The following is a 17,257-nucleotide window of genomic DNA, read 5'->3' on the forward strand; positions in this document are numbered from 1 at the left end:
GTAAGATCAAATAGTGTGACTTCATTTTCCACAGAAACCAAATATTCTATTAGATTGATATTGTAAGTTGGATAAATGTATCAGTTTATATCTCTTGTTCCATATGAAACACATTGTTTCGTTATTTGTCTTTTGGTTGACAATATAAAGAGAGAGAGGGGAGCAGAGAGAGGGCTTTTTTTTGTTAGTATTCTTATTAGTATTTTTTCATATTTATGTCGGCCTTCATCTAGTTGAATACAATATATGTGTGTGATTGTCTGTGAAAAGAGGGAGAGATGAAAGAAGGGAAGGAGAGGAAAGAGTGCAAGATCAGGAAGAACCAGGTAAGAAAAAGGATGACAGAACAGTGGCTAATCAGTAACTGAAAGAAAGAAAAACATGCCATTCACAATATAATTTTACTACTGTGCTGACCCATGGGAAACCATGGGTTCTAGATGTGATAGATAATAAACTCACCTCTGATACACTTCATTCTTTTACTGTCCTGATAAATTCCACTGGCATTTTCAGATGAATAACCACTCATAAACTCTTAGCTGGCATGTCTGTTTCTGCACATGAAATCTGACACCATGGCAATGTTGCCCAGTTTTTGTTGTTACTAGTAGGGCTGTGCGACTGAAAAATCATAGAGTGTAAAAACATCTAAGCAGCATATAGTCGGTCCACGACCTCAACTCAGGTTTAATGTGAACTCACACAAACTGATCAATACAATTAATCAATCAATAATATCCATGTCCAAACAAACAGCTGATGAACATCATGTCACACATAGAAGAAAAACACAAACACATATGAATGTGAGTCCACTACAGTCCAGTAAAATCCACTATATAGTCCAACCCCCATACCCCAGTCTGCTCCAGTCCACTAGAGTCCCTTAGAGTCCACTTCAGACCGTAGTTTTATTCCAGTCTTCTTCCATCTGTGTCCACAGACTCTGTCAGACTGGTCCATGGGTCCAGTGTGTGTTCAGGCAGACTGGAGGTCTGGTCTAACCAGTCCAGGTCCTGGTTCTCAGTGTGTGAAGGACACTTGGACCTTCATGGTGCCCAGGTGATCTGTAGGGAGCTGGGCTGTGGGGCTCCTGGGCTCCTCCAGGGGGCGCTCTATGGAGAAGTGGAGGCTCCTGTGGTGCAGACGTTCCAGTGTGAAGGCCATGAGTCTGCTCTGCTGGACTGTGGAAGCTCAGGGTCAAAGACCTGCTCATCTGGAACAGCTGTGGACCTTACCTGCACAGGTGGAGCTTTGACTGACACCACATGACATGACATGTGCCACATATTTCCAGCAGGCCTGTAACGGTACACATACCAAACCGAAGTGTTTCGGTACGCACCTGTTTGGTTCGGTACACAGCTGTACCGAAATGGCACAGTATGATGAGAAAAAGAAAAAGGAATGAAAGACGTCGGTCAATGCAGAACTTTAAATCTTTACAGGTTCCACACGAACATATTGAAGGAGTGCACATTGACCCGAAATATGAAATAGCAGCAGATATGAGGTTAAAAACACAACAAATATGATGTGAACCTGGAAGGAAGAGACTGAAGACCCTCCACCATCATTACAGTCCTGTTTGGGATCACATCAGGTTCAGGTGAAAGAGACGTTGATAAGACGAACGTTGTTTGCAGCCTATGGTTGGTAGTTCTAAAACACTTGCTCTCTTGCTCTCTCGCTCTCTCGCTCTCTCTCTGTCTCTCACACACACTGTAGAATAGAGGAATAGAACCCGGGAGTTGGACGCTGAAAGTATGTAAAGTTTCACATCAGTGTTAGTTATGAACCGCAACCCCACGTATATAACTGTGCCCCCCTCCCCCGACAACAAAACAAAAAAACACCCCCCTCCTCTGTGTTTTTGACAGATCACACCCTGCACACACACACACACACACACACACACACACACACACACAGGGTGTCCCAAAAAAACTGACATAATCTGAGATGTCCATATCGGAGTCACTACATGGTCTGGAGAAATGATACTTAACAAGAAAAGCACTCGAAGAGCGCAGACCTCCGCCAAGACAGATCTGCCCCTCCCGATCACCACCAAAATGTAATCAGTTGTTCCTTGTGCCAGTATCAACATTTCCTATAAATTTCATGAAAATCCGTCCATAACTTTTTGAGTTATCGTGCTAACAAACAAACAAATAAACACGCAAGCACACAAAGCAAAGTGATCACAGTACCTCCTGGTGGAGGTAATAAGATTTATTTTGGACATAAAATGTTTTATTCTACAAATTTCAAATAAAAATTCTGGGAGATGATCATTTTACATTGTTCAAAAGTTATTACAAATGTTCAATGTGTGCACTGCTCTGGGGCACTCATAAGTGGGGGTAAACATGACAAATTCATGGGCCCCAGCATTTGTGGGGGGCACATAAAGTAGTGGAGGGGGTCCAGTGGATACAGGTTAGAAGCTGTGAAAATTTCGTGTAAGATCCGCTGTATAAGAAAGGCATGTCGGGAGTCGGACTTTGAAAACATGTTAAGTTTCAGTTTTGTTTTTCACTAGCGTAAGTAATGCTATTTATGGACCGCACCCCCCCTAACCCATAAGGTAAGGTAAGGTAAGGACAGGTAAATGTGTGAAGATAATGCACAGGGGGCCTGGGCTTCCACTACATCTGCCTGATGGCCATAACATAAGTTGTAGCAGGTATGTAGAATGAAAACATTATTTCAGATCATCACTGCCTTTGTAATTATTGACCTCATTGCATCATCCACAGCAACTGATTGTACACAAGCAAGAATGTCAAACAATACATTTTTTAAGTACCTTCGATACTTCTTGAGCAGTGACCCATTGTACCGTTAGGGTTATAGCTGAGCTATGTTTAAACAGATATAGATTGTGCTTCAGTTACATGTTACATGAAATTTAATAGCGTGCATATTGGTTTTACAGTTTTAAAAAAAGAGCAAACATTATAAGGTTAAAACAAAAACTACACATTTTCCACATCTTTGTGTTTTTCATACAAGTGAAAACAGCTGTCCTGTATTTATGACAAATACTACCTTAAAATATCTAAAAAAATAAAAAAATAAAAAAATCTAAATATTCATTTTTACTATTGTTGAAACATATACCAGCAGTCTACATAAAGTTATCAGTCACTTTAAAATTTATAGTTTCAGGATAGTGCATGCACCCATACCATAATACAGAGAAAAATTCTACACTGAAAATAATCTGTTTGTATTACAGAAAAAGTTTAATTAACTCGCATGAGTAAATTACTTTTATTTTCTCTATTGGTCCTGGATCTTACTTATAATATATAATAAATGACCTCAGCACTAAGACAAGTTGAACATGTTCCATGTCTGAGCAGATAAAACAGGGTAAATGTCTGCTTTGTCAAAGCCGTTAAAGTCAGATGAACAACACACAGAGTAGGCTCCCATGTTGTCAATAAGAAGCCAGTCCCCAACTTGAACCTCAGGCATCCAGTAGTTGGCAGTGACTCTGTCCAGGCTGTCGCAGGTCGGACCCCAGATAATGGACCGGTATCTCTTCTCACCGCTCTCCACCACCTATGGACATTACATTTAGGACAAACATCTGGCTGCATATAAAGTATGTAGTATATGATGAAATTACCCTGTGGAGATACGGAGCCACATTTGTGTGGGCAGGATCATTTATGAGGCAGTTTAAGGAGCCAAAGACTCCATCACTGATGTAGTACATCATCACTCTGTCATTCTCAGGATCTGGGAAAGCAGACATTTTACAATTAACATTTTAGCCAAAACACAAGAAGTGGTTGAACACTAACAAGGAGTATTTAGATAATTCTGTTACCATTTGATCATTTGCTGATCAGTTACTAACTAGTACAATTCTAACAGTGTCTCACATTTCCTTATTTTACATGACATGGAAACATCAGTATGATAATATCCTGTTAGTGACAGAACTGGAGCTTTGTGCCCACAGTGTGATGTCACAGGATAATGTCTGGTGTGGGAATGGTCTATAGACACATTATACACACCTCTGATTCGAGTCACATCATCCATGACAACTTTTTTAGCAAAAACGTTCACAGCCAGTGTGAAGGCTGAGTCCACATAGTACCGTCCTGGTTCAGCAATGACCTGCACCCCACTGTCAGCCGGGAAGAATTCATCCAACGCCTCGTTGATTACCTTTGAAAACTAGGACAATAAAATACCACAGGTATACAATCATACATACAGGTCGTAATAAATTCTAGATAATTTTATCTGAACATCAGGAGGAGCACCACATCTCAATTACTCCCCCTCTGGTCTTTGACCTATAAATACCTACCTGCCTTAATCAAATCAAATTTCATTTGTATAGCACCAAATCATAACAAAAGTTATCTCTTGACACTTAACATATAGAGCCGGTCGAAACCAGGCTCTAAAGCCAATTTACAGAAATCTTACAATCCTGTTTGTTCTCATCTCTGGGGAATAAACTGGCCTCGGCCAGAATATACCCAGGGTATCAAATTAAGTCAAATCGAATCATCGGGCCTCAGCCAGTTTATATCCCTGATATATTCCAGTTGGGGGTATACTTTGGCCTGTTACACTGAGTATTAACAGTCTGTTTTCAATCAATCTGTGCACTGACATAAATTATTACTTCATTTACCTTCCACTGACCTGGACAGAACAGATAAAGAACTGAGAAACTAAATATGAAGTGTGAAGATGTGGAAATGTATGAGGGGCCGTATGGGACATAATTCAGAATTACCATTCACACATACACATATCAAATGCATTCACACACATATGAAAACGCACACATACACATATCAAATGCATTCACACACATATGAAAACGCACACATACACATATCAAATGCATTCACACACATATGAAAACGCACACATACACATATGAAATGCTGCTTTCCTCCGACGAAAAGAGGAGTAGATGACTGAAGTTGATATGGTAAGTTGGATCTCAAATAATAAACAATACAGCTTAGTGTAGGCTCGCGTCAGTAGCTAACGTTAGCTACTAGTATTAGCGCTAAACGTTAGCTTATATAACATTACCTGTCTATATGTAACTTTAAAGCAAAATTGTGTGTATGTGTTGTCGGTTATGTTGTCAACTAACCATATGGTACTTATTCCATATAGCTAATTAAGTAGCTAATTAAGTAGGATAGCATCAGTAGCTAACGTTAGCTACTGATGCTAACCTATACTACGACCGACTGTGTCAAAGTGGTCGGTTGCTGGCCGTCTGTAGACCTATTTACCAGACCTGTCAGTGTCTGTGCAGAAGGTAACAAATTATGGAGCAATGTTGCTTCCTCAGATAAATCGTTTGCTGACATCAATACAAGCCGAGCCTGCAACTGGTTAATCTTCTGATAGCCGAATAAAACAGGAAATATACCAGTAAACAATATGAAACTGGGGAGGGGTGGGATCTGGTTTCCTCTACTCTGCCTTCCTGGTCAAGTGAAAAATATATGTTTGGGGAAAGTATTTCACACGTGTGTGAATGCATTTCATATGTGTATGTGTGCGTTTTCACATGTGTGTGTGAATGTATTTCATATGTGTATGTGTGCGTTTTCACATGTGTGTGTGTGAATGCATTTCACGTGTGTGTGTTTTCACTTGTGTGTGCGTTTTCACGTGTATGTGAATGCATTTCACATGTGTGTGTGAATGCTAATTCTGAATTATGTCCCATACGACCCCTCATAGAAATGCCTCATAAAAGCCTTATTCTTTATCAAGTAAATACACAAAGATCCTGCTAAGCAGATGCAGTGGGCGCTAATTAGCTAAGATGCTAACATTTGCTAACATCAGTCTTCCTTATTTTCTTGTTTAATACTTGTAACTTCACTTATCAGCTCCAACCTCTTCCTCTATTCTGACTGTATCATCGCATGTGAAGTGGTAGAATATGTCCTTTAAAAACTGTGATGTCCATCTGAGAATCTCTGTTTCCCTCTGTTAACACACAAATGCAAAACAGAGATTTGCCAAAATCTCCACTTTGGCCGGAGTTTTTAGAAATCATCATTTTCAGCCATCATTTATTTATTTATTTATTTTAATTCTCCTCTGCACCAAAAATATTGAGCCCTAATTCCGCTGCATTATTATACTGTGTATGATTGTACAATGACAATAAAGATCTATCTATCTATCTATCTATCTATCTATCTATCTATCTATCTATCTATCTATCTATCTATCTATCTGTCTATCTATCCATCCATCCATCCATCCATCCATCCATCCCAGTGGCTTTACAAGCTATGGACATGATTCCACCTACAGATGCCTATTTAATGGGCTGACAACATTCAAAGCGGGTGCATTCTGGCTCAGTCTTTGTCTAACTGTCTTTAACTGAATCCATTAATCATTTGCTTTTGTAGTTTTCTGGTTCACACTGTAGAAACACATACTTATCAAGATATTCTTTATACCTCATCAAATTGAATCTGAAAGCCCTCATTTCCAGGGAATCCACCACCGATATCTAAAAGTCTCATCTGAAATCCCAGCAAAACCTGAAACACAAATATCAGTCAGTTAGTACTTTAACAAAAACAACCTAAGATTATGAAGAGTCTGGCCTATAGACTAGCTCTAAATAAAGTGTCATGAGACAAATTTTGTTATGATTTGACACTATATAAATAAAATTTGTCTGATTGATTTGATTGATGAAAAGTAGTAAAAATACTGTTTCTAAAAATACTGAACATGAGGCCTATCCCAAAACCAAACAGAACGAAGTGTGTAGTGATGGGGACCAGACCGCCTATGTCAAGACTGACTCAAGACCAAGTCTTTGAGGAAGTAAGAGTCGAGACCAAGACCATAAAAACAAGTCAGTTTTCATAACCATGATTTAATATCACCCCAATTAATAACTAGAAGCACTCGGAGAACGCAGACCTCTGCCAAGGCAGATCAGTGCCCCCCCCCAAGGTCTGTCTGTCTGTCTGTCTCTGTGCAAGATAACTCAAAAAGTTATGGATGGATTTGGATGAAAATTTCAGGAAATGTTGATACTGGCACAAGGAACAAATGATTGAATTTTGGTGGTGATCGGAGGTGGTGGGGTGGGGGTGTGGTGGAAAAATTTACTTTTTATGTTTTATACTCTTTATATTTTATACTGTTAGTACATCTTCTTTTAATGCCGAGTCATTATTCATTATGTGTGATGTTTACCACTCTGTAACACCCCCAACCCAGGAACCGAGTTCTTGCCTTGAGTTAAAATCCAAACACCTAAATGTCTGAATGTGTAGATAGAGGATGGCGCCTGCACTCCAGATTGGATCCAAGCAAGGTTAGAGTGAAGAGGTCATCATGACCTCTTCACGGAGCAGAGAAGGAGTAGTATGGGGTGGTACGATGTACGTAAGGAATGACATCATAGTTTGAGGGGGTTGGATTTGGTTCTATATAATCTTTAGTTTTCTCTTGTTTAAGCAGACTTCACTTACAGAGTTTCTCTGTGATTGACTTCTCAATGAATGCATTTATTTATTTTAACTCTAACTTTCTCTCCTCCTCTTTGTGTGTGGGTTATCAGTTGAACATTTCCATAACAAATTGGCGTTGTCGGCAGGGTTCCATGTGTGCTGTCGGGCGGGGAACGGAGGTTGGTGGACTGATCATCCTACGGGCCAAAAAGCGGCTGTAGCACCGTGGTAAAACGACACCGCAGACGGGGGACCGGCCCCGAGCCCCGCCCGTCTCACCACTGGAATCGGAACTGAGTTCAACGCCACACACGGTGAGAAAGTTACAGTTTGGGGTGTGTGGGGCTTTTACTCTCTGTGTTCCAAACTCACGTCACTGGGTACGTCACTGAAACAATAGTGGCGTGCGATTCGGGTTTATATATATAAAAAAAAAGAGAGAATAAAATAAAATAAAAAAATAAAAATGAAAATAAAAAAATAATAAATAAAAAATAAGAATAAGTATATATATATATATATATATATATATATATATATATATATATATACATATATATATATATATATATATATATATATATATATATATATATATAGACCTGAGTCGGGTTGCTAGTGTATGCAAATGCAATAGAGTACAGGCGTTTTTGGGAGATTTTTTCGCCTGCCTTCAACCAAAAAGAAAAATCGTATAAGGTTGCTACTGTATGTAAATACAGTAGAGTAAAGTTTATAACAAACTTGAAAGCGTTTTAGGTGATTTTTTCGCTGACAACTGAAAAGAAAAATCAGGGTTTTTTAGTATTTTGTTCGCCAAGGAACAAAAACCACTTAGAAGACGTTCTAAGTGTAAAATGGGAAACCGGCCGGGGCACAGTGACGGGGGTGTGGACAGAGAGGCCCCTATTCCAAAACCCATGGGTAAAAAGAAAATATGGGGAAATTGTGCTTGAATGTGCTGATTACTGGGTAAACATGGGTATTTTTTCTAAAACGCCAACTTTGGGTGTGCAAAAACTGAATGAGTTAAAGGGAGGCAAAGAGAGAGAAAAAACAAGGTCAGGGAATTTAAACAATAGGAAACTTGTAACAAATGTTTTGAGATGTGGTGAATGAAGCAAAAACAAACTGAGGCATGTGTAACCGTAGATGACACCATCTAGCTGTGTTTTTTTTCCCTTTTATGCCTAATTTGTTAGAATATTTAAACCACTTCTTTTCATTCATAACTTTATACTTCCCTTGTATTTTTGTGCGACGTCTGTGCTACGTCTGTAAGATCTGGTAAATTATGCTGCTGGTTATAAAAACAGATATAAAACAGATTATACAGATTAAACAGTTATATTTTCAATTGTCAAGGAGCTTGAGCTCCGCCACTTTACCATATACCATACCCCCCCACCTTGTGTTTCTGTGCAGGCAGCGAAGTTGGTGTCCGGGTCTGGACGCCTGCCCACAAAGACGCCGCGAGAACCCGCCCCCCCCTCCCGGAACACTCAGCCGTAATTCCAGAACCGGCCAAACGTCAACGGGCCCCAGCAGGCCCCCCAGGTCTGCTGACCCCCGGCCTTCTCCACCGCCGCAGCCGGACTCCACACAACCCGACTCCACCCCCGCTGCTGATGCTGCAGGCAGGGGGGAGGACTGACTTCTGGCACAGCTGCACAAATGCCCATGGTGGAAGTCAGCGGACCAGACGGTCCTGTTGTGGTGTTCAGGGCATGGACATTCACTGAAACATCTACCTGATCCATCCGAGGGACTTTCTGCAATGAACACAGACCCACCGGGTCCGAACTCAGGCGGCTTCTGGCTGCACAGATGACCCCTAGCCTCTGCCGGACGTTTTTCCCACCTGAGGCTTTCTGTCTGCATGGAGACACCTGAAACAGGCCTGATGAGACAGTGGAAGATTCCAGACGCAGGGCAGGGGTCGCTTTCATCAGACACTTCGGACTGGTCCGCCCGACCCCCCCCCGGGGAACAGCGTGGGCGGGGGCGGGGACCGAAGAACACTCGAGGCCCACCTACACCCGGAAAGGGGTGGTCCGACATGTGGAGGGGTGGGCCACCTCTGTGGCCAACCAGGACATGGGAAAAGGGACTGCCCACAGAGAAGGCGGGGCGGAGACGGCCACGTGGAGGGAACGGGGCAGGGGATTGGCTCGCGGCCCTGGAGGGCGGGTCTCCAGACACGGATTCCACACCCACTACAGCTTCTGCTGCACTGCCCAAGGGAGGAGGAGGTGACACACACACACACACACACACACACACACACACACGCTCAGCTGTGTACTGACTCCTATCAGAAGCTCCCTGTGGTTGATCTTACTATAAGCAGGTTTAAGTTATCGTTTTTAGTAGATAGTGGAGCTACATACTCTGTGATCAGACATGTAGACTTAACACCTACACTAAAGTTGAGTGGAAAAACTATTATTTCTGTGTCGGCTGGTGGTAAACAGGACAGAGAGAGCTTTACTGTTCCGTTGACATGTGTTTCACAGGAATGTACTTTCTAACATTCTTTTTTTACTCGCACCCGTCTGTCCCATTAATTTGTGTGGGCGGGATTTGATGTGCAAATTGGGGGTAAAACTTGAATTGGGTCCAGAGGGGTTAACGATAACTCAACAAAACACAGTCGCAGGCACAGATCTCCACTCACATTGTGTGTACGCACACACAATGGTTAGGTATGCTGCTGGGTTACCAGATTCTGTATACCACTGGAAAATCTGTTCCCCCCAAATTACAGAAAAATGGGTCGAGCTGAGTGACAGCAGACTTCAGCCTGGTGCTTATGTCTCACCCCCAAATGATTTATAGTGTGCTTCTCATTTCAGTCCTGGAGGCCCTGACCCCACATATGAGGAAAAGTTTTTTCACACAGAGTCTGATAAGCTCACAACGGGTTACATGTTTTGGGATTCATATTTTTTGTGCATTGTCTGTGTCACTGACTGATAACCAACGTTCTTTTTACAGGCTTGGTGCTGCACCACGCATGTTGCTCTTTCCAAACCATGCCATGCAGATTGGAAAGACGTGGGCCCGTTTGTGGAAAAGGCCTTGCAGGTGTCAGATTTGTGTCCCACCTCTGACCCGGCCATCATGTTCGCTCCCCGACTGGGGGTATACAGACAGAGCATGATATCAGTGTTTCACTGTCAGAAAACTGTACAGTTGTTAAATGATGAAGCGCTCAGCTCACCTGTATGTCTGCATCTCCCACAGGCCTCACACCCGTCTCCGTGCCACCCAAACTGGCTGATATCCCGCCTGGTGTCTGGGCTACTGGACCACATGATGTGGGTCTCGTCCGAAACTGCCCACCGGTCATCATTACCCCGCGATCTGATTATAGGCCATGTCAAAAACAGTCCGAGTTCTAAGCTTATTTGAATGTGGGAATTATAGTCCCATGTCCTGATTCACCGGTCAGGACCCCTATTTTTCCTGTGGAAAAGGCGCAAACCCCCACTGACCCGGACACATGACGGTTCATCCAAGACCTACAAGCGGTGAACAAAGCCGTGGTGCCACGTGTGCCCACGGTCCCAAATCCACACACGATTTTATCACAAATTCCGCCGTCTGCATCTCACTTTTCTGTCATTGACCTTTCGAACGCGTTCACATCTGTTCCCGTGCATGCAGATAGCCAATATTGGTTCGCGTTTCAGTTCAGAAACAAAATGTACACATGGACACGCATGCCTCAGGGGTATTGTGAGGCCCCAACCATTTACAATTCGATTTTGGCCGACTCGCTGTCCCACCTTGACCTCCCACCAGGTGTTGCTCCTTTACAGTATGTTGATGACCTTCTCCTTTGTTGTCCTTCACAGGCTTGTGTCTTTTGTTTCACCTGGGGCAGCTGATGGACGACCTTGTCTGCCCAAACATTTCTTCCCCTGGTTTGCTAAGCTGACACATGGCGTAGATCATGTGTCTAAGGGAGGAATGTTAGATAAATGTTTTCCTGCAAAACATGCAGACAGCTCTGCAGTGGCTAAGGCTTTGGTAACTGACATTTTGTTTTGTTTTGTTGGGGGATCCCAAAGAGGATCTCATCAGACGATGGGTCCCACTTTGTGAACACAGCACTAACTGAGTTAGGGGAAATACTAGGTTTTGACTTCAAAACACACTGTGCATACCATCCACAATCAGGGGGCGCTGTTGAAAGGGAAAATAGCACCCTAAAATCAAAACTGGCTAAATGTTGTGAGGAAACAGGTCTTAACTGGGTCAAGGCCCTACCTCTGGTCCTCATGCAAATGAGAATGAGACGTAGGAGTCGAAGTGGGCTGAGTCCTTTTGAGATTATGTTTGGGAGACCCCATATACAGGTCTCCAGGCCCCCAACCAAGCACCGGGTTGACAGCATTGTTGGAGCATGACATGGTGTCTTAGTGTAGGAAACTCTCCTCTGAACTATCCCAAGTACAGGTACTGGTGAAATCAGCACTACCGGTTCCTGCAGAGGGGCTGCTCCATCCGCTGCAGCCTGGGGATTGGATCCTGGTCCGGGACTTCAGACGAAAGCACTGGAAACAGCACAGGTGGCGAGGACCTTTCCAGGTGCTCCTGATGACGCACACAGTGGTCAAGGTTGCTGAACGTGCCATGTGGATCCACGCGATCCACTGTAAGCGGTTTCTGGGAGAACCGCCGACTGCTGCAGCCGAGGACGGGCCGGAGCATCGATCGACAGCGTAGACTGGACGACTGGACACCGGAGCTGGACACAGCTGTATCACACACCTACACTCACAAGACTCACTGGTTGAAACCTAGCGGTGGTAACGACCCCAGTGACGTCTCATATACACTTATCCTTTGCCTGGTCACTGGTGAGTGACTGAAGACCCCCTGCCCCACACATACACTGATTCGATGACGATGGAGGTGATCAAAGGGTCAGCTGTCATCTGCATCACCCTCCTGTGCCTGTACATGTGGTACATGGACACATTCTATCAGGTATCTGATCCTTCACCACCGCATCACATTCCTGTTGCGCCCTGGTCTGTCGGAGGACAGCTAGGGTCAGAGGAGCTTCGGGGACGTCACGGACGTGACTTCCACCTCATTGATCACCACGACTATAGCGATAACACATGGTGGCGAGTGACACGTGATCTGACACGACGTGTCACTAATCAATCATGCTATGTGTGTAGTTTGATGCCACACAGCTCACATGAAGATACTCTGTTCGCTCCTTATCCTCTCTTGATCAATCACACACTATTGACAATGATAAAGTGGACAGTGGCCGTCTGTCACGGCGTACCCCTGGCTGGGGTTGAGACCCAACGTGACCTTCCTTCAGAAATCCAAGAAATTTCTCTAGAGACACTAATATTACTATGGTACAGAAAAATGTTGTTTTTTCGGCTCAGAGATCTGTCTAATCTATTTTTTCATTCCACAGTTTTGCTTCCATTCCCCAGTCACAGAACACACACGGTATAATTTGGGACACACATCTGGGTGTAACATTACTCTCAAGGTAGCCTGCGGGTTAACAAATTGTGAAAACAGGGCTGATAAATTTACTTTTCTCCAGTTATAGTCCTTTACAATCTCACGGCATTACTAGGTACACCATCCCCACTGACACATTATGATGCTAAGATCTCATATTTTTATTTTATTTTATTTTATTTTTAATGTTACTACCACATATAATGCCACCGTAGCTCTAACTCCTTCTGATTATGGGTGTGGCTGTCCTACAGATATGGTGTGGACGTGTGGTCTACACTCTTATCTGTATCTCCCAGCATGATGGGCAGGTACATGTCACCTCTCTTATTTGGTTCCAGCTATCTCCAAATTGACCATCAGCCCAGTTATGTCACCGCCTCACACCCGTGTAAAACGGGATCAGATTTCAGGTGGCCAAAAGTTTGTAATCAGTATTATTCCCATGTACGGCCCTGATTGTTTAGCTTGGTACATAGAAGAACTTTCTGTGGAGCTAGAGAATCTCACTGCGTCTGTTGAACAGGGGTTTAATGACCAGTGAGATGAAAGCTCTCCGCACTGTCGCATTACAGAATAGGGCAGCTTTAGATCTCCTATTGGCTGAAAAGGGAGGTGTCTGTCATCTTATTGGCGACCAGTGTTGTACCTATGTACCTGATGTTTCCACAATCAGTTTGATCACCCTAGACGAGTCCTACATGAGGAAAACACTGCATGCACTACAACAGGCTGGGATTTTTGGGGCTGGCTGCTGTCTGGGGGATGGAAGGCAATGTTGATGAAAATTATTGCTGTGATTTTTGGTGTGTTTGTATTACTCCTCGGATTATCCTGTTGCATCATTCCAATAATACGTTCAATGATTAGCAGTGTGATTGGTACTTTTAGTATGGTATAGCATGAAGTGATTGATGATGATGATGATAATTATGATTTTGATGACTTAGATGATCTTGATGATGATTTGATGGTGTATGAAGAAAGCAACGTGTCTGACTGATGTCCAAAAGCAGATAGATCATGGGTGGATGTTTATAGTATTTTTTTCATAGTATTTTGCTATTTGTCCTCCAATGTCAAACCTGATCTAAAAAGAAAAAAGACACAAAGTCTGGAAATTTGGCTACATATAATTTATCTGGAGAATATCTGGAGAGATATGGCTTAATTAGGTTGTCTTTGGGTTGATAATCATTTATAATCATTTATTGATACTCGTACGTAAATTTTATGTTTTTGCATGATTGATTCGGTTGAATAATCAAAAGGGAGGAAATGTGGTGGAAAAATTTACTTTTTATATTTTATACTCTTTATATTTTATACTGTTAGTACATATTCTTTTAATGCTGAGTCATTATTCATTATGTGTGATGTTTACCACTCTGTAACACCCCCGACCCAGGAACGGAGTTCTTGCCTTGAGTTAAAACCCAAACACCTAAATGTCTGAATGTGTAGATAGAGGATGGCGCCTGCACTCCAGATTGGATCCAAGCAAGGTTAGAGTGAAGAGGTCATCATGACCTCTTCACGGAGCAGAGAAGGAGTAGTATGGAGTGGTACGATGTACGTAAGGAATGACATCATAGTTTGAGGGGGTTGGATTTGGTTCTATATAATCTTTAGTTTTCTCTTGTTTAAGCAGACTTCACTTACAGAGTTTCTCTGTGATTGACTTCTCAATAAATGCATTTATTTATTTTAACTCTAACTTTCTCTCCTCCTCTTTGTGTGTGGGTTATCAGTTGAACATTTCCATAACAGGGGCTACGGGGGCCCACTGATCTGCCTTGGCGGAGGTCTGCGCTCTCCAAGTGCTTCTGGTATAGAAAAGCACTCGTAAAGCGCAGACCTTTGCCAAGGCAGATCAGTGCCCCCCATCCCCAATCACCACCAAAATTTAATCATTTGTTCCTTGTGCCAGTATCAACATTTCCTGAAATTTTCATCCAAATCCATCCATAACTTTTTGAGTTATCTTGCACACAGACAGACAAACCAACACAGACTAAAACATAACCTCCTTGGCGGAGGTAATCAACAGTTAGATCTACAGACTAAGCTAGTCTGGGAAATGTTTACAGGAGCAGTCTGACACACTCTTGTCTACTTAACCTCTTCATATGGACTTTTCACTATCATTAAAAAAATCCCTACCATATGCATCATCTTCTGCCAGTTTTTCAAAACTGCTTCAACAGCACTGCTCTGTCATCAACATGTTAAGCCCATCCAGGTCTTTTGCAATTACTGTTTTGTGATTATGAAAGGAAAATTTTATGACTCCAGATTGGTCGCTCATCTTGTCTCTGCTCTGTGATTGCAGCAGCAACTGAAGTGAAGTCACTGATACTCACTGAATGCAGAATCTTTGCATTGCACCATGGGATGTACTTTTCAAATAATGCCTGTCAACATTCCATATTTTTTATTATGTAAATTTATTTGTGATAGTGTATAATTGGATTTTTGTTTTGGATTTCGTTATTACGAGTCCTTCTCCTCCTACTGTGGTCTGAGACCAAGTCAAGATGGAGTCTTAAAAGGTGAAGTCCGAGACAAGATGGAAAAAGCAGAAAATGGTCTGGAGACTGGTCTTGAGTCTGAGACCAGACTCGAATATTACAACACCAGAATTGTGTTAAAAATTGTGTTCTAAATTTCACATTTTATTTATTTGATTATTATGTGATAAACTTCTTGCACCACCTGCTGTTGTGGAGGATGAAGATTTCAAATCCTTCATCATAAATACAGTAGAAAAACTAAAAACAGGTATATGCTGTGGTTATTACTCAGGCATGATCTGTTACAGTCATGTGATCTACCAACATGTACAGGGTGTCCCATAAGTCTCCATACATAAGAAAAATAAACATTTCTTGACATAAACCATTTTATTTTATATAATATGCTCTATATGACTGCCATTTTGTCGGGAACACATTTCAATGCGTGTCCTCCACTGCTGAAGAACTGTAAAGAAGAAATAGAAAGAAATACATGTTAGAACCATATATGTATGGAATGTATTATGTCTCCTATGTATGGAGACTTATGGGACAACCTGTACTTTATGGGTATTTAATAAACTAAATGTATTTGTTAATCATGTTCTGTTCTTACAAAAACACCTATATATAGCATGTGTCTTTTTTCATTTGCTAAGTTTTGTCAGGAAATGACCTCTCTACTTACCGCTGTGTCAAAGACATGCCGAGCATCTTCGATGGCCTGTCTGTACGCCAAACTATCTGTACATCCACTACCTACATGGAAACTGACTCCGATGACCTCTAAGTCCAGCTCTTTACATTGTTCCAGCAGCTTCTTAACCATTGATAGTTTGGTTCCAAACTTTTGGCTGAGTTTTATTGCTGACTTGGAGTCATCCACTGCAATCCGCAGAACTAGTCTGAAAAGATTGTTGTTAACCAGTGAAGAACAAACAATTCACAATAGGATCTGATCAACACAACACTTTGTGTTTACTTACTTTGCTCTGATGTGACAAGCAGAAATCTTCAGGAGTTCCTCCTCACAGTCAAATGTCATCATGTCCACTCCACGAGTACTGGCATATTTGATGTGGGATTGTGGTTTTGTGGTATGTGCGAAAATGATTTTCTCAGGAGTGACTCCAAGAGACAAGACCAACTCTATCTCACCCTGTAATCAATGAAAATGTGTTTAAAATGTGCAAGGAAATAAGAGGAAAACATCTCCAAGTGAAGACTGTGGACATCAGAAAACACAGTGTTGGATTGTTTTGGGAGTACCTTGCTGGCACAGTCAAAGCCTGTACCCAGAGTGCTCAGCATCCTGATCACTGCTGGGGTGCTGTTGCACTTCACTGCATAGAAAGGCTTCACTCGAGGTAGAGTCCTGAGCCATCTGATGTGCTTTTGGTGTAAATCATCCAAATTTGCCACATGGAATGACACTTCACTGTCCTGAATAAATGAAGCAGAATTCACTTACACAATTATTAATAACACAACTGGAGGTATATGATGTCTGGGATACTTACCACTGAATGACGCTCTTTGATTTTATCAGTTATGAAATCACTGATAGTTTTGGTTGTATCTAAAATTTCAATGTCACAAACATCCATGACTAACACTGAAATTAAAAAAATTGAAGAAACAGATACGTCAGCATACACTTAAAAATATAACATTCAGAAGCTCAAATAAAAAAAAAAATCCTCAAAGTATGTTGTACAAGCAGACATTAGCTCTTAA

At 42.0% G+C, this 17,257-nt stretch overlaps 1 protein-coding gene across 1 annotated transcript; it reads right to left on the minus strand.

Annotated features, from left to right (window-relative positions):
• Positions 1-3,339: 3,339 nt before the first annotated feature.
• LOC115431578 (ornithine decarboxylase-like) lies at positions 3,340-16,928 on the minus strand. Its single transcript, XM_030152047.1, has 7 exons — positions 16,790-16,928; positions 16,507-16,679; positions 16,209-16,425; positions 6,489-6,572; positions 4,041-4,203; positions 3,644-3,756; positions 3,340-3,576 (listed from the first exon to the last, which is right to left on the minus strand). Exons 1-7 carry the CDS (start codon positions 16,829-16,831, stop codon positions 3,340-3,342), a joined length of 1,029 nt encoding a protein of 342 aa, XP_030007907.1. The 5' UTR covers positions 16,832-16,928.
• Positions 16,929-17,257: the final 329 nt, after the last annotated feature.

This window comes from Sphaeramia orbicularis, chromosome 2 (assembly GCF_902148855.1).
Source record: "Sphaeramia orbicularis chromosome 2, fSphaOr1.1, whole genome shotgun sequence".
Classification (NCBI taxonomy): domain Eukaryota; kingdom Metazoa; phylum Chordata; class Actinopteri; order Kurtiformes; family Apogonidae; genus Sphaeramia; species Sphaeramia orbicularis.